The 25,906-nt window shown below is 48.6% G+C and overlaps 1 protein-coding gene across 1 annotated transcript in view; it reads left to right on the top strand.

Moving 5' to 3' along the window:
- IGF2BP3 (insulin like growth factor 2 mRNA binding protein 3) overlaps positions 1-25,906 on the top strand; it is a 1,069,372-nt gene that overhangs the window by 436,846 nt on the left and 606,620 nt on the right. The window contains exon 6 of the mRNA XM_086941758.1: positions 12,650-12,934. Coding sequence (XP_086797884.1) covers positions 12,650-12,934 — 285 coding nt within the window. The remainder of the gene's footprint in view (positions 1-12,649; positions 12,935-25,906) is intronic.

Here is a 25,906-nt window from a genome sequence, read left to right as displayed (position 1 = left end):
TTGAGGGTGAGGGGTTGAGGGTGAGGGGTTGAGGGTGAGGGGTTGAGGGTGAGTGAGGGTGAGGGGTTGAGGGTGAGTGAGGGGTTGAGGGTGAGGGGTTGAGGGTGAGTGAGGGTGAGGGGTTGAGGGTGAGTGAGGGTGAGGGGGTGAGTGAGGGTGAGGGTGAGTGAGGGGTTGAGGGTGAGTGAGGGGTTGAGGGTGAGTGAGGGTGAGGGTGAGTGAGGGTGAGGGGTTGAGGGTGAGTGAGGGTGAGTGAGGGTGAGGGCGAGGGGTTGAGGGTGAGTGAGTGAGGGCGAGGGGTTGAGGGTGAGTGTGAGTGAGGGTGAGTGAGTGAGGGCGAGGGGTTGAGGGTGAGTGTGAGTGAGGGTGAGTGTGAGTGAGGGTGAGTGTGAGTGAGTGTGAGTGAGGGTGAGTGAGGGTGAGTGAGGGTGAGTGAGGGTGAGTGAGGGTGAGTGAGGGTGAGTGAGGGTGAGGGGTTGAGGGTGAGGGTGAGGGTGAGGGTGAGGGGTTGAGGGTGAGGGGTTGAGGGTGAGGGGTTGAGGGTGAGGGGTTGAGGGTGGGTGAGGGTGAGTGAGGGTGAGGGTGAGTGAGGGTGAGGGTGAGGGTGAGTGAGGGTGAGTGAGGGTGAGTGAGGGTGAGTGAGGGTGAGTGAGGGTGAGTGAGGGTGAGGGTGAGTGAGGGTGAGTGAGGGTGGGTGAGTGAGGGTGAGAGTGAGGGTGAGGGTGAGGGTGAGTGAGGGTGAGTGAGGGTGAGTGAGGGTGAGGGGTTGAGGGTGAGGGGTTGAGGGTGAGGGGTTGAGGGTGAGTGAGGGTGAGGGGTTGAGGGTGAGTGAGGGTGAGTGAGGTTGAGGGTGAGTGAGGTTGAGGGTGAGTGAGGGTGAGTGAGGGGTTGAGGGTGAGTGAGGGTGAGGGGTTGAGGGTGAGTGAGGGTGAGGGGTTGAGGGTGAGTGAGGGTGAGGGGTTGAGGGTGAGTGAGGGTGAGGGGTTGAGGGTGAGTGAGGGTGAGTGAGGTTGAGGGGTTGAGGGTGAGTGAGGGTGAGGGGTTGAGGGTGAGTGAGGGTGAGGGTGAGGGTGAGTGAGGGTGAGTGAGGGTGAGTGAGGGTGAGGGGTTGAGGGTGAGGGGTTGAGGGTGAGGGGTTGAGGGTGAGTGAGGGTGAGGGGTTGAGGGTGAGTGAGGGTGAGTGAGGTTGAGGGTGAGTGAGGTTGAGGGTGAGTGAGGGTGAGTGAGGGTGAGGGGTTGAGGGTGAGTGAGGGTGAGGGGTTGAGGGTGAGTGAGGGTGAGGGGTTGAGGGTGAGTGAGGGTGAGGGGTTGAGGGTGAGTGAGGGTGAGGGGTTGAGGGTGAGTGAGGGTGAGGGTGAGTGAGGGGTTGAGGGTGAGGGGTTGAGGGTGAGGGGTTGAGGGTGAGTGAGGGTGAGGGGTTGAGGGTGAGTGAGGGTGAGGGGTTGAGGGTGAGTGAGGGTGAGGGGTTGAGGGTGAGGGGTTGAGGGTGAGTGAGGGTGAGGGGTTGAGGGTGAGGGGTTGAGGGTGAGTGAGGGTGAGGGGTTGAGGGTGAGTGAGGGTGAGGGGTTGAGGGTGAGTGAGGGTGAGGGGTTGAGGGTGAGGGGTTGAGGGTGAGTGAGGGTGAGGGGTTGAGGGTGAGGGTTGAGGGTGAGTGAGGGTGAGTGAGGGTGAGGGGTTGAGGGTGAGGGGTTGAGGGTGAGTGAGGGTGAGGGGTTGAGGGTGAGTGAGGGTGAGGGGTTGAGGGTGAGTGAGGGTGAGGGGTTGAGGGTGAGTGAGGGTGAGGGGTTGAGGGTGAGTGGGGTTGAGGGTGAGTGGGGTTGAGGGTGAGGGGTTGAGGGTGAGTGAGGGTGAGGGTTGAGGGTGAGGGGTTGAGGGTGAGTGAGGGTGAGGGGTTGAGGGTGAGGGGTGAGGGTGAGTGAGGGTGAGGGGTTGAGGGTGAGGGGTTGAGGGTGAGTGAGGGTGAGGGGTTGAGGGTGAGTGAGGGTGAGGGGTTGAGGGTGAGTGAGGGTGAGGGGTTGAGGGGTGAGTGAGGTGAGGGTGAGGGTGAGGGGTTGAGGGTGAGTGAGGGTGAGGGGTTGAGGGTGAGGGTGAGTGAGGGTGAGGGTGAGGGGTTGAGGGTGAGTGAGGGTGAGGTTGAGGGTGAGTGAGGGTGAGGGTGAGGGTGAGGGTGGGTGAGGGTGGTGAGGGTGAGGGGTTGAGGGTGAGTGAGGGTGAGGGGTTGAGGGTGAGATTGAGTGAGGGTGAGGGGTTGAGGGTGAGTGAGGTTGAGGGTGAGATTGAGTGAGGGTGAGGGGTTGAGGGTGAGTGAGGGTGAGGGGTTGAGGGTAAGTGAGGGTGAGGGGTTGAGGGTGAGTGAGGGTGAGTGAGGGTGAGGGGTTGAGGGTGAGTGAGGGTGAGGGGTTGAGGGTGAGTGAGGGTGAGGGTGAGTGAGGGGTTGAGGGTGAGTGAGGGTGAGGGGTTGAGGGTGAGTGAGGGTGAGGGGTTGAGGGTGAGTGAGGGTGAGGGGTTGAGGGTGAGTGAGGGTGAGGGGTTGAGGGTGAGTGAGGGTGAGGGTGAGGGGTTGAGGGTGAGTGAGGGTGAGGGTGAGGGGTTGAGGGTGGGTGAGGGGTTGAGGGTGAGTGAGGGTGAGGGTGAGGGTGAGTCGTTGAGGGTGAGGGTGAGTGAGGGTGAGGGTGAGGGTGAGGGGTTGAGGGTGAGGGTGAGTGAGGGTGAGGGTGAGGGTGAGGGGTTGAGGGTGAGTGAGGGTGAGGGTGGGTGAGGGTGAGGGTGGGTGAGGGTGAGGGGTTGAGGGTGAGGGTGAGTGAGGGTGAGTGAGGGTGAGGGGTTGAGGGTGAGGGTGAGTGAGGGTGAGTGTGGGTGAGGGGTTGAGGGTGAGTGAGGGTGAGGGGTTGAGGGTGAGTGAGGGTGAGTGAGGGTGAGTGAGGGTGAGTGAGGGTGAGTGAGGGTGAGTGAGGGTGAGGGGTTGAGGGTGAGGGGTTGAGGGTGAGGGTGGGTGAGTGAGGGTGAGTGAGGGTGAGGGAAGGTGAGTGAGGGTGAGGGAAGGTGAGTGAGGGTGAGGGGTTGAGGGTGAGGGGTTGAGGGTGGGTGAGGGTGACTGAGGGTGAGGGGTTGAGGGTGAGTGAGGGTGAGTGAGGGTGAGGGGTTGAGGGTGAGTGAGGGTGAGTGAGGGTGAGGGGTTGAGGGTGAGGGGTTTAGGGTGAGTGAGGGTGAGTGAGGGTGAGGGGTTTAGGGTGAGTGAGGGTGAGGGTGAGGGGTTTAGGGTGAGGGTGAGTGAGGGTGAGGGTTTAGGGTGAGTGAGGGTGAGGGTGAGGGGTTTAGGGTGAGGGTGAGTGAGGGTGAGGGGTTGTAGGGTGAGGGTGAGTGAGGGTGAGGGGTTTAGGGTGAGTGAGGGTGAGGGTGAGGGGTTTAGGGTGAGGGTGAGGGTGAGGGGTTGAGGGTGAGTGAGGGTGAGGGTGAGTGAGGGTGAGGGTGGGTGAGGGTGAGGGTGGGTGAGGGTGAGGGGTTGAGGGTGAGTGAGGGTGAGGGGTTGAGGGTGAGTGAGGGTGAGTGAGGGTGAGTGAGGGTGAGTGAGGGTGAGGGGTTGAGGGTGAGTGAGGGTGAGGGGTTGAGGGTGAGGGTGAGTGAGGGTGAGTGAGGGTGAGGGGTTGAGGGTGAGTGAGGGTGAGGGGTTGAGGGTGAGTGAGGGTGAGTGAGGGTGAGTGAGGGTGAGTGAGGGTGAGTGAGGGTGAGTGAGGGTGAGGGGTTGAGGGTGAGGGGTTGAGGGTGAGGGTGGTGTGAGTGAGGGTGAGGGAAGGTGAGTGAGGGTGAGGGAAGGTGAGTGAGGGTGAGGGGTTGAGGGTGAGGGGTTGAGGGTGGGTGAGGGTGACTGAGGGTGAGGGGTTTGAGGGTGAGTGAGGGTGACTGAGGGTGAGGGGTTGAGGGTGAGTGAGGGTGACTGAGGGTGAGGGGTGAGGGTGAGTGAGGGTGACTGAGGGTGAGGGGTTTAGGGTGAGTGAGGGTGACTGAGGGTGAGGGGTTTAGGGTGAGTGAGGGTGAGGGTGAGTGAGGGTGAGGGGTTTAGGGTGAGTGAGGGTGAGGGGTTTAGGGTGAGGGTGAGTGAGGGTGAGGGGTTTAGGGTGAGTGAGGGTGAGGGTGAGGGGTTTAGGGTGAGGGTGAGTGAGGGTGAGGGGTTTAGGGTGAGTGAGGGTGAGGGTGAGGGGTTTAGGGTGAGGGTGAGTGAGGGTGAGGGGTTTAGGGTGAGTGAGGGTGAGGGTGAGGGGTTTAGGGTGAGGGTGGGTGAGGGGTTTAGGGTGAGGGTGAGTGAGGGTGAGGGGTTGAGGGTGAGTGAGGGTGAGGGGTTGAGGGTGAGTGAGGGTGAGGGGTTGAGGGTGAGTGAGGGTGAGGGGTTGAGGGTGAGTGAGGGTGAGGGGTTGAGGGTGAGTGAGGGTGAGGGGTTGAGGGTGAGATTGAGTGAGGGTGAGGGGTTGAGGGTGAGTGAGGGTGAGGGGTTGAGGGTGAGATTGAGTGAGGGTGAGGGGTTGAGGGTGAGTGAGGGTGAGGGGTTGAGGGTAAGTGAGGGTGAGGGGTTGAGGGTGAGTGAGGGTGAGTGAGGGTGAGGGGTTGAGGGTGAGTGAGGGTGAGGGGTTGAGGGTGAGTGAGGGTGAGGGTGAGTGAGGGGTTGAGGGTGAGTGAGGGTGAGGGGTTGAGGGTGAGTGAGGGTGAGGGGTTGAGGGTGAGTGAGGGTGAGGGGTTGAGGGTGAGTGAGGGTGAGGGGTTGAGGGTGAGTGAGGGTGAGGGTGAGGGGTTGAGGGTGAGTGAGGGTGAGGGTGAGGGGTTGAGGGTGGGTGAGGGGTTGAGGGTGAGTGAGGGTGAGGGTGAGGGTGAGTCGTTGAGGGTGAGGGTGAGTGAGGGTGAGGGTGAGGGTGAGGGGTTGAGGGTGAGTGAGGGTGAGGGTGGGTGAGGGTGAGGGTGGGTGAGGGTGAGGGGTTGAGGGTGAGTGAGGGTGAGGGGTTGAGGGTGAGGGTGAGTGAGGGTGAGTGAGGGTGAGGGGTTGAGGGTGAGGGTGAGTGAGGGTGAGTGAGGGTGAGGGGTTGAGGGTGAGTGAGGGTGAGGGGTTGAGGGTGAGTGAGGGTGAGTGAGGGTGAGTGAGGGTGAGTGAGGGTGAGTGAGGGTGAGGGGTTGAGGGTGAGGGGTTGAGGGTGAGGGTGGGTGAGTGAGGGTGAGTGAGGGTGAGGGAAGGTGAGTGAGGGTGAGGGAAGGTGAGTGAGGGTGAGGGGTTGAGGGTGAGGGGTTGAGGGTGGGTGAGGGTGACTGAGGGTGAGGGGTTGAGGGTGAGTGAGGGTGAGGGGTTGAGGGTGAGTGAGGGTGAGTGAGGGTGAGGGGTTGAGGGTGAGGGGTTTAGGGTGAGTGAGGGTGAGTGAGGGTGAGGGGTTTAGGGTGAGTGAGGGTGAGGGTGAGGGGTTTAGGGTGAGGGTGAGTGAGGGTGAGGGGTTTAGGGTGAGTGAGGGTGAGGGTGAGGGGTTTAGGGTGAGGGTGAGTGAGGGTGAGGGGTTTAGGGTGAGGGTGAGTGAGGGTGAGGGGTTTAGGGTGAGTGAGGGTGAGGGTGAGGGGTTTAGGGTGAGGGTGAGGGTGAGGGGTTGAGGGTGAGTGAGGGTGAGGGTGAGTGAGGGTGAGGGTGGGTGAGGGTGAGGGTGGGTGAGGGTGAGGGGTTGAGGGTGAGTGAGGGTGAGGGGTTGAGGGTGAGTGAGGGTGAGTGAGGGTGAGTGAGGGTGAGTGAGGGTGAGGGGTTGAGGGTGAGTGAGGGTGAGGGGTTGAGGGTGAGGGTGAGTGAGGGTGAGTGAGGGTGAGGGGTTGAGGGTGAGTGAGGGTGAGGGGTTGAGGGTGAGTGAGGGTGAGTGAGGGTGAGTGAGGGTGAGTGAGGGTGAGTGAGGGTGAGGGGTTGAGGGTGAGGGGTTGAGGGTGAGGGTGGGTGAGTGAGGGTGAGGGAAGGTGAGTGAGGGTGAGGGAAGGTGAGTGAGGGTGAGGGGTTGAGGGTGAGGGGTTGAGGGTGGGTGAGGGTGACTGAGGGTGAGGGGTTGAGGGTGAGTGAGGGTGACTGAGGGTGAGGGGTTGAGGGTGAGTGAGGGTGACTGAGGGTGAGGGGTTGAGGGTGAGTGAGGGTGACTGAGGGTGAGGGGTTTAGGGTGAGTGAGGGTGACTGAGGGTGAGGGGTTTAGGGTGAGTGAGGGTGAGGGTGAGTGAGGGTGAGGGGTTTAGGGTGAGTGAGGGTGAGGGTGAGGGGTTTAGGGTGAGGGTGAGTGAGGGTGAGGGGTTTAGGGTGAGTGAGGGTGAGGGTGAGGGGTTTAGGGTGAGGGTGAGTGAGGGTGAGGGGTTTAGGGTGAGTGAGGGTGAGGGTGAGGGGTTTAGGGTGAGGGTGAGTGAGGGTGAGGGGTTTAGGGTGAGTGAGGGTGAGGGTGAGGGGTTTAGGGTGAGGGTGGGTGAGGGGTTTAGGGTGAGGGTGAGTGAGGGTGAGGGGTTGAGGGTGAGTGAGGGTGAGGGGTTGAGGGTGAGTGAGGGTGAGGGGTTGAGGGTGAGTGAGGGTGAGGGGTTGAGGGTGAGTGAGGGTGAGGGGTTGAGGGTGAGTGAGGGTGAGGGTACATGCTTTTCACTTTCTTCAAAGGTTGTCCGTGCTTCAAGGGTAGTTGACTGAACTTTAAGTATAATAATTGTACGTACTCTTCGGTGGCATTGAGCTCACACCCTCGAATGGTCTTCGGTAGTATTGTTTCCTGTAGAATTCTATTTCCTGCTTATAAAGCGCATGTCTCGGTCAGTATCAGCAAAGTGGTATGTGCATGTGAAAGTCGGAGAGTTGGAGGCGGTTAAGGAAATGCAGAACATTCTGCAAAAGTAATGGGAAACCATTTTTATCTTGAAACTGTTTTTAACCGACAGTCTTTTATTCCTAATCATAGATGAGTGGGAGTAATACAGGGACTGGAGCAGCAGCACCTCAGTTTGGATTGGTGTGGCAGGCAGGAGAAAGTCAGGGGAGGGAGGAGAGGGAGGAGGGGGAACTGCTTGCGAAATGAAATTAAAAGCGGCCGGGCGGGAAATGCTCGCGGTAGCATTCGTTTGAAGTGTGAAGCAGGGGGCGGGAGCAGCCTTTGATGTGCGGATAATTAGGGGAGGAGCAGCCAGGAGATCCAAGTTGGGGAACAGATGGCTGGCGATTTGGTGCTGTGCACGCGCATTTTAGGTCAATGCGCTTGCGCATTGACCTAAAAGCCACGGGCACAGCACCAGATCGCCACAGTAAGGTAAGCTTTGTTTAAAGCCCTATAGTCTCGCAATCTCGATGCGCATGCGCATCGAATAGCGAGACCTAAAAACGGGAGCCTTAGATATAATGTAGTTGTAATACGACAGACTGGATATCAGTCACACATGTGATGGATTAAACCCATCCGCTCATCTCTAAATCATGCCCTAAGTTAATTTCCTCAGATTGATTCTTAGAAGCAGTGCAAGTGAATCAGACAGAATATAGTATGTAAAGTGAGTGGCCTCAATTAAATGTAGAAACTGTTGGGGCAGAAAAGTCCTCTGCATGGTAATGAACACGCATCCCTGCCCTGAGTGCCCAACTGATCTGATGTCTGGGTCCATAATGCAGATTTTTGTTGTGATTCGCGAACATGGTTCATGTGTATGTCATGACATAGGCCTGTTTCACAGACTTCAGTCTTGTTGGAAGGTGAGGGGCTCAACGCGTTAACCTCATATGGTTGAGAGGCTTCTTCCTTCACCAGAACTTAAGCAGCATGAACGCGGTAGCAGCACTATACCTTGTGGTGATCAGTAGGAAAGAGCCTGTCCTTTTAGGTCTCTCCTGAGCCAGACAAGACATTTTGTAAGTGAGTTTTTAAAGTGCTAGCAAAGGCTTTTGCCGGCCTCCAGCGTGCGGTTACGCATGCGTGAAAGTGCACAGCTGCCATCTGGCTTTTGTAATGGCTCATTTAGCCTTACAATGCTCTTCCACCCCCCCTCTCTCTGCTCTCAATACCGACTCCCTTCTCCTCCTCCCTCTTCGTCAGCTTAATGTTCCTTTCCATTCTCCTCCATCCCCATCTCTCTGCTCCCCCTCCCCCCTCCCCTCTCCCCCTCGTCTGCTTCATTTGCCTTTTCTATCGTTGGGCCTAATATTTAAACCACAAACATTTTGCTACCTTTATCATTGCAGTGCCATTTCCGTTTTCTTATTTTAAATAGTGCGTACATTTTGCATTTTAAAATCATGTGCTTGTGACAGTGCCATGACGTCCTCCTCTTATAATTATTAATGCTTTTGTGCTTAAAGAGTTCTGTTTTCTTATAGAAAAAGGGTGCGCACTTTTCTTCCGTTTAAAAAAAATATTTATTTGTCCCTCACAGTGATAAACCGCTCTCATCAAACACATTAAATCAGCCACTCACTACACACCTCTCACCAAAAAATCACATTCATCACCAGCACAGCATCAGTCAGCACCAATACTGCATTAATCCGCACACATCTTTCCCACTGCACCTATGATATGCCCCTTAAGCGTATTTTACATTTATAAATCTGTGGTTTATGTTAATAAAAGGAGAAGTTGAAAGAAAATAAAAATTGGTTGTTCATTCGAAAAAAAATATGGTTACTTACATGTTTATTTGCAGAAATGTCCTTTCTCATAAGTAGGGCTTAGTCTCACAACCTGAAAGTATCTCACTATCTTGATCACTCAATAAAAACGTGCCTAATTCTATCTTAATCTATATACAACGGAAACTGTATCCATCTATATAACTTACTTTCAAATACTACCTTACAACATATCGTTAAGTACACCCACTCACTCGATAACTAACTATACCACTCTCTCTCACTAACAGACTCACACAGTCCCTATCAATAACAAACTCACTAACAAACTCTCCCTCAAAATAACCAATGCTACTACTCACTCTTACTAACTCTCCCACTCTGTCTCACTAACTCTCCCAAATTGTATCACTAGACAAAGAACACACTCTGTCTCAATAACAAACTATCCTAATATCTCACACTTACTAAATAACTCACTCTATCTCACTCACTAGCTACATAACTCATCAACTCTCTCTCAGTAATTAACTATCACACCCACTATGTCTCACTAACTAACTGTCCAACTCGGTCACATTCACTAACTCGAACAACCTCTAACACTAACTCCATCACTCTCAATCAATAAATAGCTTTTACACACTCAATAACTAACTACCTCTCACACTCGCTTTAAAAAAAATGACAATCTCTCACAATCACTCTCACTATATAACTCTCATTCTCTCTATCACAAACTAACTATCCAACTCTATCTCAATAACTAACTATAGCACACACTAACCCTAACTAAATAACTCACTGACTCTCACTAACAAACTCACAATAACAAACTCTCACTATAAATAACAAACTACGTCTCCAAAAAGCTATCACTAACTCTAAACGCTGGCTCAATAACTAACTCTCAAACTCTACCTCACTACCTATCTCCACTATTCTCTCTAACTAATGGACACACTCACCCATTCTCAATAACAATCTATCACAAACTCAATCACACTAGATCACTAACACGCTCACAAAATCAAACTCACATTCACTCTACCACTCTCTATCACTAACTAACTCTCACACTCTTAATCACTCACTCACTCTACCACTCTCGCTCAATCACTAACTCACTCAATCACAGTCACTAACAAACTATATTTAAAACAGTCGGTCAGGCGATCTAACTCAATCCCTCAAACTCACTCACACGCTTACTCTTACTCACTCTAAAACACTATCTTACTCACTCGGTTATACTCACTATTATTAACTTGCACTCCCGAACTGCCACGCACAAACTCACTTGAAAAATTAGAATAACTCACACTATCACTCACTACCAGTCTCAATAACTGGCTCACTACCAAAAACATACTCTAAATCACTCTCTCTAACGCACTCTCATAGTTTGTCTCTCACTAATTTAATATCGACAAATCACTCTCCATAACTCATTCTCAATTACTCCGTATCAATAACTCACTAACATAATCTCTTACAAACTATCACTAACAAAATACCAATAATTAACTCTCAAAAAAAGTTGTATTAACTTACTCTCCCAATCACTCACAATAACTTAATCACTCTCACTAAGTAACTCACAAACTCATAATCACTCACTCAATCTCACTAATTCTTTTATACTATCTCACTGTCACTAACTCACTCACACTGTCAAGATAAAAACCCACTTACCTAATATCGCTAACAAAGTCTCAGTTGTACTGACTCATTTACTCACTATCTATCACTAACTAAAGAAGTAATTCTTCCTGTCACTCTCAATAACTAAATCATTCACTCTCGCTCACGTATTACCTATCACACTCTCTCACTAACAAACTCACACTATCTTTCACAAACTAACACCCACACTAAATAACTAACTCTGACTATCACAAACACACTCACAGTAGCAAACTCTGTTACAAAAACACCCTGTATCTCTCAGACCATAATGAACAAACTCACTATAAAAAATAGCTCATTCTCACTAACATACTCTCACCAATAAAGTTTCTCACTCTCTCACGATCACATTCTCATAAAAACTACATTAAAAAAACTCACAAATTGCACCAATGGTATTCAACTGTATAACTACATAATGAAAAGGTCAAATAAACTAACTATTAGCTATCCATTCACATATCCAATAGGTCTTGATTTTGGGACCTTATAAGTATTTAGTTATGCAGCAGAATATCCTTGGTGCAACAGCACAAACTGTTGTATGGCTAAACACTCATAAGGTACCAAATGCGAGACCTATTGTTTGTTTAACATTTCACTGGAGTGAAGCCTACAGGCTCACTCATTTTTAAAGTTGTACTGCTGTGTGCCTAACTCACTCTTGACCTGCATTGGTTTGGTGTGTAGTGTTGCCCACTGCATGAGTGGCGTTTCTGCAGTGGGTGTATGAGTCCCTGGTATGGAAACCATACAGGGATAATGCAGTTCTAAGCAGTGTGTACGTGGTGAGTGCATATGCTGGGTGTATGTGTGCCTGTGAGTGGTACAATACATGGAGGGTGAAGTGCAGTGCTGGGAGTGATTGCTAAATGTATGTGATGAACGAATGATTGCTTGTTAGTGGTACAGTGCTTGGAGGGCACTTGCTTCCATTTTGGAAGACCCGGGAGTGCATGGTGAAACATGGAGAGAAGGTAGATAAATCCCTCAACAAATTTGTTTAGTGCTGCATTCCTGGAAGCTGAGTGGGACACACTGGAGTGGGGGGAGCCAGGCTTCACCTGTCCATTTCAGAGGGTACTCTTTGGTTCAGTGACGAGTCAAAAGGAAGGGCATGCTCACATCTCAGGAAAGGGATAAAGCTGGTATTAGAACTATAAGAGTAGGACATGGGCCCGGGGCTAACCTTTTGATGCACACAACTAACTGACTTCGGAGCTAATAGTGATTCAGTGGGGTTCCTGGGTTCTAGTAATGATTAAGTGGGGTTGTACAGAAGTCAGAAGGTAAAAAGACCTACTGTTTAGACGATTCTCAAATTGGTCTTGTTGGTAGACTGAATAATTATGTATGTTCTTATGGTTTCTGGCCCACGTGTTCTAATGGGACTAATGTCGTCTTTTGGTTTGTCATTGTTAGCCATTACCACGCATCGAATAAGCACAATTCTCAATCTTGCGGAGTTTGTTTATTCTCCATCACATAGCAGGCCCAAACCTCTGCTTTTTTATTAGTTGATTCACATTTAATGCTCCAGTATATAAATTTATTCTCTTCAATCTGATTTTGATTTGATTTTTAAATTTATAAAGCGCAACGAATGCCTGAAGGCGTCTTGGCGCTGAAAACTAAAAGGTCAGGTCTAGCAACATATGTTGTGTAAAGTACTTATTTTGCAAGTAGTTGGGAACTTTTGTGGGATTAGTAGCCTAATTGTGTTTTTTTCTCAACTTTTGAATTAAGTTGTAAATAAGTTATTGAAGCTAGCATGTATTGCACTGGGATTAAATGTACTCTGACTTTTAATATGTTGTATTTTAAATCTGTATTACTTGAAAATAGATGGTTGGACATGAGTATTTTCATTCTGAGAATCAAGTGGAGTGTGTCGTGGGAATGTGGGGAAAAATTGAGTAATGTGAAGGGATATCAGCGATCAAAAATTCTGAATTTCATACGATTTAGTGAAGTCTGTATAAATGTAGCCAATGAAGAAATGTTAAAACTTTTCTCTAGCTGGCATTCACCTCCATAGTTCGGACGTTAGCCAAGATCTTTTGTTTTTCCCAACAACATTATTTACAAATATTTACATATAGATATATAAAGATACAGTGTTTTTCAGCCTGCTCCATTCATTACTCTGTTGTAGTAGTATGCATATTTTGCGCTCTCCCACCAAAACGTGGTCTCATTGGTCAGCCCACTGCCGCTTTTTGTGAATGATCGCACTCTGCCAGAGTCCCCTTGCAGGGTGGCATTGTTGTAGAAATATCTTTATCCTTAGCTTTGGGGATAATATGTATCACTTAACGCTTAAGGCAGACCAATTTTGGTTAATCTTTTTTTTTTTTCTTTTAAAACAAATAGGGGAATAGAAAAATTGAATGGATACCAGCTTGAAAATTATGCTTTAAAAGTCACGTACATCCCAGATGAAAGTGTAACCCCTCCAACACCGCAGCAGCCTACACAGGGCAGACGTGGATTTGGACCCAGAGGACCACCTAGACAAGTATCACCAGGAGCAACAGTGAGGACAAAGCAACAATCTGATGTTCCACTTCGAATGTTGGTTCCCACGCAGTTTGTTGGAGCCATTATTGGAAAAGAAGGAGCTACTATAAGAAATATCACAAAGCAAACACAATCGAAGTAGGTTTGTCCACTTGATATTCTTTCATTTTAAAAACCATGTTATGTTTTTGTCCAGTAGTTTGATGGAGAATGGCCAGCAAAGCAGTTCTTTGTCGTAGAAGCGAGTCTGGTAGTTTTTCCGATTTTTGCTTATGCTAAGAAATGTCTGACATTACTGGTCATCTGCTTTTTCTTCTACACTTCTCACTAGCTGGGTTAAACCTCTTTTCAGGTACCACTGAGAAACTGCAGTAGGCAGAACTAGATGTCGACATCTCTAAACTATAGAAACACCTGCGTACAGGTCCTGTTATCTAAACTATTTGGTCACACATTCCCAACGAATAATTGTGAGTTTATTTTATTTTACGTTAATTTTTTTATCCTGATGCTTGAGGAAATTCTGTCGCTTTTATTGATAGTGATGGGGTATCAGATCACTTTTCTCTTATTTAATTTTAATTGCCTTTTTTAAATGCCAGAGCTAGGTTTGCTGATTTTTTTTTTTTAAATAAAAAATTCCGAATAAAACTTGCACTAATACAAAGCCAGTAGCTTTTGGGTTAACTTTCCATTTCTCTTTTTAAAATTGTTAAATAAAGAACCCTTTGGACACCATTAATGCCCAATATTAAATTCAAGGAGGCAGATTTATGAAGGCCTTGTGCCGCCGTTGGGTCACTTTTAACATGGGAAAAAGTGACGCACCGGTGGCGCAAGGCCTTCATAAATCTGCCCCATCGTATGCTGCTTTTTGTCCAAAGCCATTCTTTTGAAACCACTTCCTTATTTAGTCACGTTTTCTGCAGTACTGGGTGTCAAAAAACTTTACAGCTGAAATTTTGTTATATTGAGAGTTTTCTCTCCTTTCCTTTCCTCCTCGTGCTTGCTAGCACGAGAGCTCTCTCTCCTGATTCTGGAATCCAGTTCTCCAGTCGTGAGGATTCCTAGAACGTCAGATCGGACGTTGGCTTCCTCACGACTGGATGGCTCTGGCAGTGGGTGCTTTAATTCTTGGAATTAAACTTCAATAAACCTAAAGCTTCAACCTACGCAAGTTTCCTCTCTTCATTACTCAACAAATTTCCTTTCAGTGGTAAGGATAGAGGGTCAAAACTTTATTGTCCCAGAAACCAGTTTACTGGTGCCACAACTGCCACATGAAATTCTGATTCTCAACATTAGAACTCAATCCAGGAGTCTCTTGGTATATTGTGTAACTGACTGAAAAGTTCTCTTAACCTAATTTTTCCCCGAATCAGAATGCATTCAAATTTGTGTTGCTACACCTCCTATTAGAGCAGGAAAAGTGAGTAGAATTTGTATGCTGTATGTGATATGTAGCTTGTTAAAAGTACATTTAAAGGATAGAGTTGGAGTAAATGATTCTGGAAAGAATAAAATGTTAAAATTATAAATTAAGAATAATAGATAAGCTTCAAAAAAAGCGTGCAGGTTTATTAATAGAAGTAGCAGTGTAGTTGGGATTTAGGTAATGTTATGATGCATGTGAAACTTACATTTATGATTACATTTATGATGTCCTAGTGGGTGGGTGCAGTAGGTCGATGTGGTGTTGGTCAGTGTAGTAATGTGTAGAGGGAGCATAAGAGCGTAAGGTAGGTCTAATATATCCCCCATTCCAATTATTCAAGGACTCCCTTAGAGGTAGATCCTACCAGTTGTGATGGGGGAGCGGGAGGAAGACAACCCCTTCCCAGGAGATGTTGCGAGAAAGTATGCCGACAGCCTGAATTCTGTTGCCAGCAGAGATAATATTGAGTACTTGCTTGACATCGAAAAGAAGATAAATGTCCGGAAGTATTAGCCACCAATATGCTTCCTTAAAGTACAAAATGGCCAAGGCACTGGTAGTTCACGGATCTCCACCAAATGTACGAAAGTCCTTCAACTGAACTCCTGTGTAGACGGAAACTGTAAATTCTACATCCCAGCTGGTCCACCTTGAACTTAGCTGCTTGGCTCATGAACACAGTGTGGTGTGTGGCCACTTATGTCTGCTGCAAGATGAAATTAACATAATGAATAAAATGGAAGCACAACTTTTTCTGGTGGATACTTTAAGTCTCAGATCCTTCACCTTGTGAATCTCCCCAAGGCCCAGACAGGATCCAGAAACCCTTTGCAATAGCGTGCCAGAAGATTGTGCCATCGGCCACTGTTGCAGCTCTGTCCTGTCTCTGAGCACAGAGCCACACACAGGCATCACCCCTGTATGCTTATGTTGGTTCCTCTTTTTTCATGCTCTTTCTAGATCTGAAGCTCTGCTGTTTCTGTTTATTTACTTAGTATTTCAGTGTACAGGGATTCCTCCTTCCCCTCCTACCACTCAGCACCACCAAAGCCACTGGCTTTACACTGTGCAGCATATGTCCCAAGCAGACCTAAACCTCCATAAACTGTCTTTGGTAGCAAAGACAATTCCAAGTCCTGTGGCAAAAGCTTTGATGCATCTGGCATTCAAAGGACATTAGGGAGCAGGAATCTGGAAGCCTGACTTTAAGTACCTCAGCCATTGTGGTGTTTCCCTTTCCCATCCTATTAAGTCCAACACAGAGTAAAATGATTAGTCTAGAAGAACACAAAGAAGTCCAAGCAAGGCTCTTTGCATCTTATAAGATACCATCAAGAGTGAGGTCTCATAGTTGATTGAGTGGGTCGACTCTGGCTTGAACCTCTCAATCGGATTTGGTTCTGTTTTTTAGAATAATATATCCAGTGTTTCAGGGGCATGTCTACTCTACTGCCGGATGCAACCATCAAGGAGTCTACACTGCATTTTTTTAAACGTTCCAGATCCCTTTGGCTTACCTTTTGGATGACCACTACCCTTTGCCAACACTCCATCCCGTTCTGGTGGCAGATGGTGCTTGAACTTCCTCTCTGCAGATTCTGATGGTTATACCTGTGGTGTTGTCTACCCCAGCTCCAGAGGTGCTGGTAACAGATTCAGTCCAACTAATATTTTGAATTAGGAACCAGCTTCTGCAAGACTGAGCCTCATTGCATGTAATACCATTAGCATGGACGAATCCCAGATTAAGAATCTCATGAAGCAAGAGCCCCACTTTGGCTCTCATTTGGATACATATCAAGGCCTGGAGCATATTCACCACAACCCCCACCCCCTCTCCCGAGACAATCTGCCATTCATTGAACAAATCATTGAAGTCCTCACAACCAACGTTTACCCGAAAGTGGCCCAAATTATCCTCTGAGACTTCAACCTCCACTGGAATAACCTGAACGACCATGCAGTGAGCAGCCTTATATCCTTTCTATCAGACCACAAGTTGATCTAATTTTGTGACAGTCCCCTACACAACAAGAGTTAGACGTTGGACCTTATTTTTAAAATTGAACTTCACATAGGGATCCATTGTACCCTGCGTCTGGTCATACCACTACTATATAATCTTCTTCATCAATGTGCAGGTGACTCAGAGGAGAAATGTACCTAAGAAAGCAAAACCATGGAAAAGGAGTGTTCGAAACATAAATCCTAATGACTTATCTACCCAATGTAACAATGCCTTGACTCAGATGGAAATGGTAGATGTTCATGACCATGACCTCAGAGTTCCACAGTACCTCTATTTTGGACGTCCTTGCTCTATCACCATCCCCCCCCCTCCAACCCCTTTAAGCCAAAAAACATTTTCACCGTCTCCAAACCTTGGTTCAGTGACAGCCAATCTGAGATTGGCAGAAAGAGCTTGGCGATCCGTACCATCCACATATATCAGAAAACTCAAAAATCAAAGGCCAACTTCTTTAGAACCCAGCAAAACCAAGCCACAAATCGACCCCAAAAAACGTATTTAAATAGTCCGGTAACAATCGCTCAACGCTCCAAACTCGCTCGACTTTGGGTCTGTCACTCCTCCAAATTGTGAGGAGCTGGCTTACTTCTTGGGAAGAACTAAAACAATTTAAAACAACCTACAATCAACGAGGTAACTACTACCAGCTGCCTCGCACTTCTTTCCACTCACCTCCAAGGCAGCGGATCGGCTTGGTCCCCCTGGGTAGGTCCCCAAAAGCAATGCCTCCTGGCACACTTTCACTCCCCTCAATGAAAGTGACATCTGTAACCTTGTTCAAGCTTTAAACCCATCTAATCACTTAATCTGCCTGCTACCTCCGACATTCTTCAATTAATGAGGGACGATGTCAAATGCCGCAGAGAGGTCAAGTAAAACCAAGGCTGCCCTCCCGCCGGCATCCAGACAATCTCTAACGGCCTCCGAAACCTCTACCAACGCGGTCTCTGGGCTGTACTAGGCCCTAAACCCTAACTGGGCCAGGTGTAGCAGGCCCCCATTTTCAATATTCTCATTCAGCTGTCTAACTATTTTTTCATACAACTTTGCCACACTAGGCAGGCGGGAGGCAGGCCGATAACTGCCTGGGCTTGAAGGATCCAGTGATAGTTTTTTTTATAGAGTAAGGATTTTGGCCTGTTTCCAGGCTACCGGAACGTGGGCCTCCCAGAGGGACAGGTTAACAAGTCTGTAAACCTCTGCCAAGAGTCTAGCCGCACAGAGGTCGATGGAGAGCCTGATTTCAGGCTCTTAAGAAATCTTAGTGAGCTAGACAGGTCAATAGAACCAAAGGCAGGCAGAGATGAGGAGGAAGAAAAAGGTATAATCTGTCGTCAAGGGCATGTCTGAATCTCCTCACCCCAAGCTGAATGAGGCCTGTATTGTGCGGATTTTATCCATAAAAAAACTGGAGAGATTATCACACCAGGCATCCGAAGATGAAAATGAACACAGTTGGGCTTTGGGAGCCATAAAGCTCTGGACTATGGAGAAGATTTCTTTGGCATTATTTCTAGCCAAGTCGATGTGGGCTGCATAATAACAGCTTTTTGCCTGAACTATGGCAGTATAGTAGCCTTTTTGTTTTGTTAACATGAACTATGCAAGAGAGCAGAATTTCTTGCGCCAACCACACTCAAGTTTCTTACACTCTTGTATTAAGTCCTTCAAATTGGGCGTGTACCATGGTTTGGAAGGGGAAGCTCTAGAATGCTTATGATGGGATGCAGGGGATTTATTGTCCACTGTTTTAGAGATCCAACTTGTTAATCCGGCCATGCCCACTTCGAGGTCAGAAGCGGGATAGGGCCTGGAGGCCTCCGGGCCTTACTAAACTCAAGTGGGTCAATTTTAGTAAGTCGGTTCATGGATGGGCCGTTGCACAGAATTGGTGTCTGTTGTTGCCCACGAAAAATTACTTTAAGTGATCGGACCACGTTACAGGAAGAGGATCTTCGACTGCAATAGGAACATTTTAACAAATTTGGTCAAGAATATGCGCTCCAAGATGTGTAGGACGGCATGACCCATTGGGTGAGTTGGGCGAGGTTGGCTATATCTAGGAATTCAAGGGTATCGCCAGCAGCTGTCTGGGCGAGATGTATATTTAGGTCCCCCAGAACATTGTAAAGGATAAAGCGAAGTGCCCAGGGAACAATGTTATCCCCAAGGGTCTTAAAGGTCCTAGTGGGCCTGGGGGTTTGTATAGTAGAGAGCCTCCCAAGGAAAAGTGCACCAAGAAGCTGATGCTGAAATCCAATCCTTCGCAAACCCCCACCCCCCCCACCTCGCCCTGATGGAGGACCCACTTGTCCCTGTATATGATAGCCACCCCACCACCTCTCCCCCTTGAGCGATCCATTCTTGATACCCTGTACCTGTCGGGGATAGCCATCGTAAGGATTGGATTGGAGAATTCGTCAAGCCATGTCTCTGTAATAAACAGAAGATCAATTGGCCTGTACAAAAGGCGATCAAAGACCTCTTGCTAGTACTTCCTAAGCGAGCTGGTATAAATCCGTGCACAATGAATTAGAGGCCTCTGCTTGCTCAAACTGGGCGAAACGCTGGGGCGGTCTGCATTAGTAAAACCAGATCCCAACCCCATGCCACAAATAGGGCAGGTGAAGTCAAAGAACAAAGACCAATCCCACCTGTGCAAGTGAGGGCGGGAGCGGAGTGAGTGCAATTGTTCGCTGGTGTAGCATGCCCTAATCATAGGAACGGGAGCAATAAGGGCAGCACAACTGGCACTGGCCACATCCGGGACACTGACGGGCACAGAGGGGCTTGCCTTAGGTGCACCTTCGCCGTATCCACGCAGTGCCCGTATTTATGTAAGAGTTCTGGCAACAACTAGAGAGCTCACTAATCTAAAATGGCGTCTCTCGTTGTCAGAGGAAACCCGGAAAAGGTAGCCACATAGAACAGTGCAACAAATTCATACAATGCAGCAATAGACACTGTAAAAAAGGACTGAAAGTAAGTTTAAAAATTATAAAAAATGTTATAGAGGAAATGGCAGCAGCGAAGTGTGCAGGAGAACACTAATGACATTAGTGGTCGGAGCAACCCCTCAAGGCGACTGCGTCTGAGCAGCGCCCATATTTATGTAAGAGTTCTGGCAACAACTAGAGAGCAGGGGATGCAGATCCTCATAAAGCGCAATCTCCCTGCCACTGATTTTCCTCAAAAAGAAAGAGCTTTCTCAGGTATCTCCTCGAAGATTTGGAACTCTGCCGCTGGGTGTCCGCCTAATCTCGTCTACTGCCTCATTCAAAAAAGAAGTAAAATCACCACTCATGAACAAGTTTTTGCCCTAAAAGCATCACCGTATGTTTTTACTGATAACACCTTCTGTTTTATTGCCTGTGTACCTGCCTACTATTCTTGTATGTATTGTGACTACTACATTGATGACTATAGAGGTCAAACTCACTATTCTTCATTCATATATTTGACGAATTTCTGCTTTCACACCTATATCCTGCCTTCCTCTCATATAAAGCGCTTTGATAACCTTTAAGTTTATGTTCGTTATGTAAAACCCGATAAATAAAAAATATGACTGACAAGGAGGGAGACAGGTTGCCTTCTCATTACAGGGGAGCTTGCTTGTATTGTGATCTCCTAAATGACATTGGTAAGGGCACTTCAGAAGAAAGAGTTGAATTAGCCTTTGTAGCCTCTTTTAGAGGAAAGTGCTTCTATTGCTGTGATAGTACATGGAGCCACAAAGATGTTATATTTTTAAATGCCTTCAGTGAAGATTATGGCGACCTTCTGATTGATATTTTTCAGCCTGGGCAATAAACTTTGAAATACCTGCTGCTGTTTAATTAAGCTCTGATGGATCGCCTCATGGCAGCTTAGTGTAAGCCTTACTTGATTCTACCAGTAATTTGCTCTATAGCATGAGAGATTTTCACCAGGTATACCAATGTTCCTGAAGCAGCGTTTTTCTCCTGAGAGCGTTACTGTTATGTCCCCTGTGAGCAAAGTCAATCCACATTATTTTCCCACCATACTCTCAAACAGCAAATCAAAAAAAAAATCACTTTGGGCAAACACAGTTCTGTTTGGAAAGCTGATTTTTTTCAAAAAAAAATTTATGCTGTCTGTTAGGCAACCTGGCTACTGCTAGGCTGCCCTATTGGACATGGTGAATGAGATTTCATCTGCTTTTCCTTAAAAGTTTCTGAACTCGTAATCTTAATTTAGTTAAAGTATAACCATGTCGCTGGTTGCGAGCAGCTTTGCAGATTACTATAAGCTGCTTTACGCAGAACAGGACAGACTGCCAGAGGCCACCATACAAATGTTTATTGACGACCACCCCAGAGGGCCCTTCCAGATGCTGCCAGAGTGCAGCTTGACGCTCTGCTCACAATTGAGGAACTAACCGCTGCAGCAGAACTCTGCCCAGGCAAGGCTCCGGGCCCCAACGGCTTTCCGTGCAAATTCTTTAAAATATATATGTCACGACGAGGCTCCCCCTATTAAGAGGCACTACAAACTGCGGTACAGGAGGGTCAATTTCCCCTGGACTGGATACATGCTATGGTGGTAGACTTCCTCAAACCAAATCAGTCCCCGGAGTGCCACTCTTCGTATCGCTCAATTTCTCTCATGAATATCCAGGCCAAACTGCTTGCCAAAGTATTAGCCAATGGACTCCTGCTGTGTATAAAAAAGTTAGTTCACCCAGATCTATCTGGCGTCATACCACAGTATTCAACACACCACAATATCGGTCATGCCCATAACTCCATAGTGGCCCTCAGTCGCCTGGGAGGGGGGGGGTAGTTCCCACACACAACAGATGAGGGGGAAGGAGAAAACGCCCCACCCGACCTCCTATTACACAGCTTTACACACATAGAAATGGGGAGATCAGAGTAAGTCACTACAATGCAGAGGTAAGTTGGCAAGACATATTAAAACTGCCCTCACCCACAGAAATCTGTGGCATGCCTCATCATAGGGCTGCTAACATACTTCCGTGCAAGCCAACGACAGAGGTGGAGCAACAGGGAGGGGGAGACAAGACACATGAAGAACTAATGCGGGATCAACAAAGAAAAAGGTGCAGAAAAAAATGTTAAAACTAACACAGGGAACTTTAAAATCCCCTTTATTATTTAACTCCCTGGTTAGATCAAAAAGGTTCTGAAAAACCCTCCTGGAGGGTAGTAAATTGGGTTCTAATGGATCCACTACCCCTCCACTCTGCAAACTGTCGACATGTTTCAGCCAGCTTATGCGTTGTCCCTGGGGATTCATCAGGACTAAAAAGAAAGATCCCTAGTACACTCTCCCTGCCTCCTACCTTGTGGAGTAGAGCAAAGTCACAATCTGAGGGAATGTTCAGGCCAATTGGGTTTCGTAACTTACTCCGAGAATCATTCCTATAAGCAATGAGAAAGTTACACAAGTAAACACACAACAGTACCCATACTAGTGAATATAATAACATTTACAACATTTGGTTTCGCCCCTCTGGACAAATAGTGCGACCCGGTGAATGAATGCTATACAAAGGTGTGAGCATCCCCGGTATACAGGACTAATTGTCCCGTGTGAGCGTACTAGTTCCGCTCTTTAAATAAAACACACACAGAGGGGCATCATTACCCCGTAAATAAACACAACCATGTGCTCGAAATCCCTTAGAGTTTCATTGATAAAAATACTTTGAATGGTGGGGGAGAGAGGACAGCTCCCTGTAGTCACATTCTACATTGACAAAGACAAATTATGTTGATTACATGACCAGATGGTCGGTACGTAGGCCTGTCGGGGGATGCTATGTTTGGCCCGAGATATTCTGCCCAATTCCAAAGTTGTTACATTAGTGAAATTGCCTGGTTATGTTGCCATGTTAGATTTAAGAGGTAAAAAAAGACCCGATATAATTTTTTTTAACAAAATGTTGATTACTTTCTAAAACAGAACGATCACGATCCTTGTCAGAATATAGAGACAAGCAGGTGCTCATGTAATGAAAGATGGGCATGCCCGCGCCTTGTAACATAGCCATAACCGACATATACTATGTTCCACTTTTCATTACAATGGAATCAAATGTCAACAAGATCATTAATGAGCAAGTAAGTTATCTGGCCCAATTTTCGTAAAGGATAATGTAAACATCCCTGCCACACATTTGATAATACTAAGCAAATCTCCCACCCTCCGTCTTATCCCTCCCCATCACACTTAACAGCCCCAATATCATGTTCAGAGTTTGAATGGAACATCAGCAAGGCTTGCCAGGATTAAGTTATAATTCCCCCCATTTTTAGGTCGAGCCTATCCCATTTTTCAGGAATGGATAGGGGAGAATTTTAGTGGCTAAAATAGGTTCTCAAACCAACGTCCTGAACGGCCGGATTTCCAACAGTTCACGTGAAGACAAGCACGCGCAATTCCCCACATCAAAGCAATCAGCCTCACTCCCACAGGTTTCCCCAGCGTGCGCAGTGCGCGCTGGCCTCACTACTCCTCCCCCCTAATTGCTTTTTTTCATGGCCGGCAGGCCATGAGCTACATCAAAGGGTTCCAATCCCCCGCCCCCGCTTCACGGACGATTCTTTAATTCTTTCGGCCATGTTTCTTTTTTTTTAGAGATCCTGCTTTGATCTATGATCTGCGGGTTCCCCTCTTTTCTTACTGCAATCCTCACCAGTCCCGGTTCGGTTCTTACTCCTCTCTCACCCTTACAGTTTCCCTTACCTCCGGTCTGGGCTCGTGATGCTGGTAATCACGGCTGCTCTCACTACTTACGCTAATCTCTGTTCACCCGCTTCCCTTTCCTGCTCCCACATTTGTGATGTTTATTCAATATGGCCTTCCGGTCTCTTGCTGGCATCACCCCCATATCTTGCACAGTTCATCGCGACTGCAAAGCCCAGTCCCCTGCTCCCCCTCCACCGACTCACTTGAATCGTTACACGCAGTAGCCAGATGCTGAAATGTTGTTAGAATGCAGGCAGAACACTGGGTCATATGGCCGGGATGCCCGCCACCCCCTCCCAACACCAATCCCCAAGGATGGGAGAAGTCAGACACAGGTTTGAACTTTTGGAAGGCGGGGGGGAGTTACCCCCCCGGCCGTATTTATTAAAATATGAAACAAAATTTAAAACATTAAATAAAAGTTTCATGATTATGTACAATTTTACATTTATTACATTTCGATGAAGACATGTTCTTTGGCTAACCTTAACAGATCTCTAATACATAGGTTTCCTAGCAGAGTCTAGCATCCTGAAAATGCATACATTCTAAATTAAAATTGTACAACCTAGCATTAAGGGCCAACGGCAAGGTCTTAACCGGTGTCAGATCCCTACTACCAAAATCTCGCCCTCACGGTGTGAGTGGCGCATGCGCAGAGGACTCTACCCTCATTACCAACTGTAACTTCCCTTGTCGTGGTGGGGGCCCCCTTTCCACTCGACGCCATCTTAAAGGTCGTCCGAGTTCCCGTGTGAGGTATCTGTAGGAAGGACAGCGTGGACTCCTTTGCCGCCCTTAAAGACCCTCAAAAAACGATTCGAATTGGTCAAAACAGAGCCTGCCCTTCCCATGGAAGGTCACTCTGTACCCGTATTCCCCAGCTGCGTGAGTCGCGTCACCTGCCTTGAATACGTCCCCGGCGCGCCTCACATATGAGTGGCCCACGACCCATACCACTCTCTCTCCAGTCGGTGATCCTTGACCGCTGGTCTCCTGGTGCTGGGTCGACTGCAAATTCCGCCCGCATGACAGGCTAGCGAAACTGTAATTCAAACAAAAGACAAGAAGCGTGAGTGCATGTCAATTGGTCTTTACAACATGTGCAATCGCACATACCTTTTGAAGCAATTCGAGGACCAAGGTCCCAACTGTTTTACTTCCTCCGCACTCTGACCCCTGACTGTAGCCTCAGTAGCAGCCCCTATCCTAAAGGAGTGGGTCCCAAAATCGCACGGGTCCATGCCCGCGGCAGCGATTGACAGTGCTAGTACCCTCTGGAACTGAAATCTCGTCAGTGGGGTGCCATCCTTGTGCCTCAGCAAACTCCCCCCCCCCCCCCCCCTTTAGTGCCAAGTATTCCTCTATACACTTTATCGGGCACGTGGGGGACCCTCGCGCGCGCTGCACGATAACACTATTTCCCATAGCTCCCTGGTCAGTCTAGGACCTGGCTATCGAGATCACCATTGAATCACCCCTAATTTGGACGTGATCCCTGCACAAGCCTCCCTCAATATCTTTCTTGTTCCTTGCGACAAGTTCGCTCACCCGCATAGCCCCATGGAATGCCAATGCGAAAGCTGCCCGGAACAGAACTGCTTCGAAATGGGAGGAGCATGTCTCATCCAGTTTTGCTACAAGTAGAGACAACCTGTCTAAGCCAATCGGGCGCCTCGCATCTTGCTTGCGACCCTCGAGGCGCTGCCAGCCGCGAAGGGCTTTCTTAACCAAAAAGGAACCCGTCGGGTCTTTTATGCCATGCACCTGCGCCATGAATGAAATGGCCACCCTAGGCCTACTGGCCGTTGCCGCTGATCGGCCTTCTCTGGGCAGCGCTACCAGGAACCCCAGGAAGGATTCCTCCTGACCCCTGCTCTGTCTCCCTGTTGGACCCAAAAATGTGCAGTAGGAACGAAACGCTCCTTCGTATGCCTTCCTTGTCCTGGGGGCTAAGCTGGCTGCCATGAGGTCTTGTAATCCGGGGCACCGATTAGCCATAGTGCTTCGGGGAACGGTGCCGCCACTAGGTCCGCTGTGGGTAAATAGTCATTGAAAGCCTGCATGTGTGAACGAGAGAGTGCACCAGCTGCATAATTCAGTACACCTGGCACATGTTTTGCCCTGAACTGTACATTCAATTTCATGCAACGTAATACGATTTCTTTCAATAATCTCAAGATCCACTTGCAGCGGGCTGCCTGCTGGTTAATGCACTCAACCACAGTCATATTATCAGACCAAAACACCACCGAGCGGTCCCTGAAGTCGTCTGGCCATGCCATCAGAGCAACCCAAATGGGGAATAGCTCCAAGAACCCAATGTTACCTGTCAGACCGCTGGAGTGCCACCACGTCGGCCATACTTGCGCCGACCATTGGTTACCAAAAATGGCGCCAAATCCCACGCTCCCAGCTGAGTCGGTCCACAAACCTAGTTCATCCGAAGATGCTGGCGGCTTGTTCCACACAACTCGACCGTTGAAGTCCGCCAGAAATGCCAACCAGATGCACATATCCTGGCGAACCTCTGCCGACAGTCTCGTACGGTGGTGTCCCTCCTTGAGACCAACCATAGCTTGTGCAATAGAGCGTGAGAAGGGGCGGGCCATTGGTATAACCCTCAAGGCAAAGTTAAGCTGACCCACTGTTTGCTGTAACTGGTGCAGGGTCACTTTCTCCTTGCCCAGGCATTGTATCAGGGAAGCCCTAAATTTGGCCACCTTTTCCATCGGTAAACGGAAACATCCTTCCACCGAATCGAGCTCAATTCCCAGAAACTCCAGTGAAGTAGATGGTCCGACCGTCTTACCTGGTGCCAGTGGGACTCCGAACTCCCGCATGAGGATGCAGATGTCCCGTAGCGCCTGCGCACAACTCGTATCGCCGGCTGCACCCAAAAACAAGA

The sequence above is a fragment of the Lissotriton vulgaris genome, chromosome 10 (genome assembly GCF_964263255.1).
Source record: "Lissotriton vulgaris chromosome 10, aLisVul1.2, whole genome shotgun sequence".
In the NCBI taxonomy this organism is placed as follows: domain Eukaryota; kingdom Metazoa; phylum Chordata; class Amphibia; order Caudata; family Salamandridae; genus Lissotriton; species Lissotriton vulgaris.
Note: the sequence above shows the minus strand (reverse complement) of the source record. Positions and strands in the feature narration are given on the sequence as shown.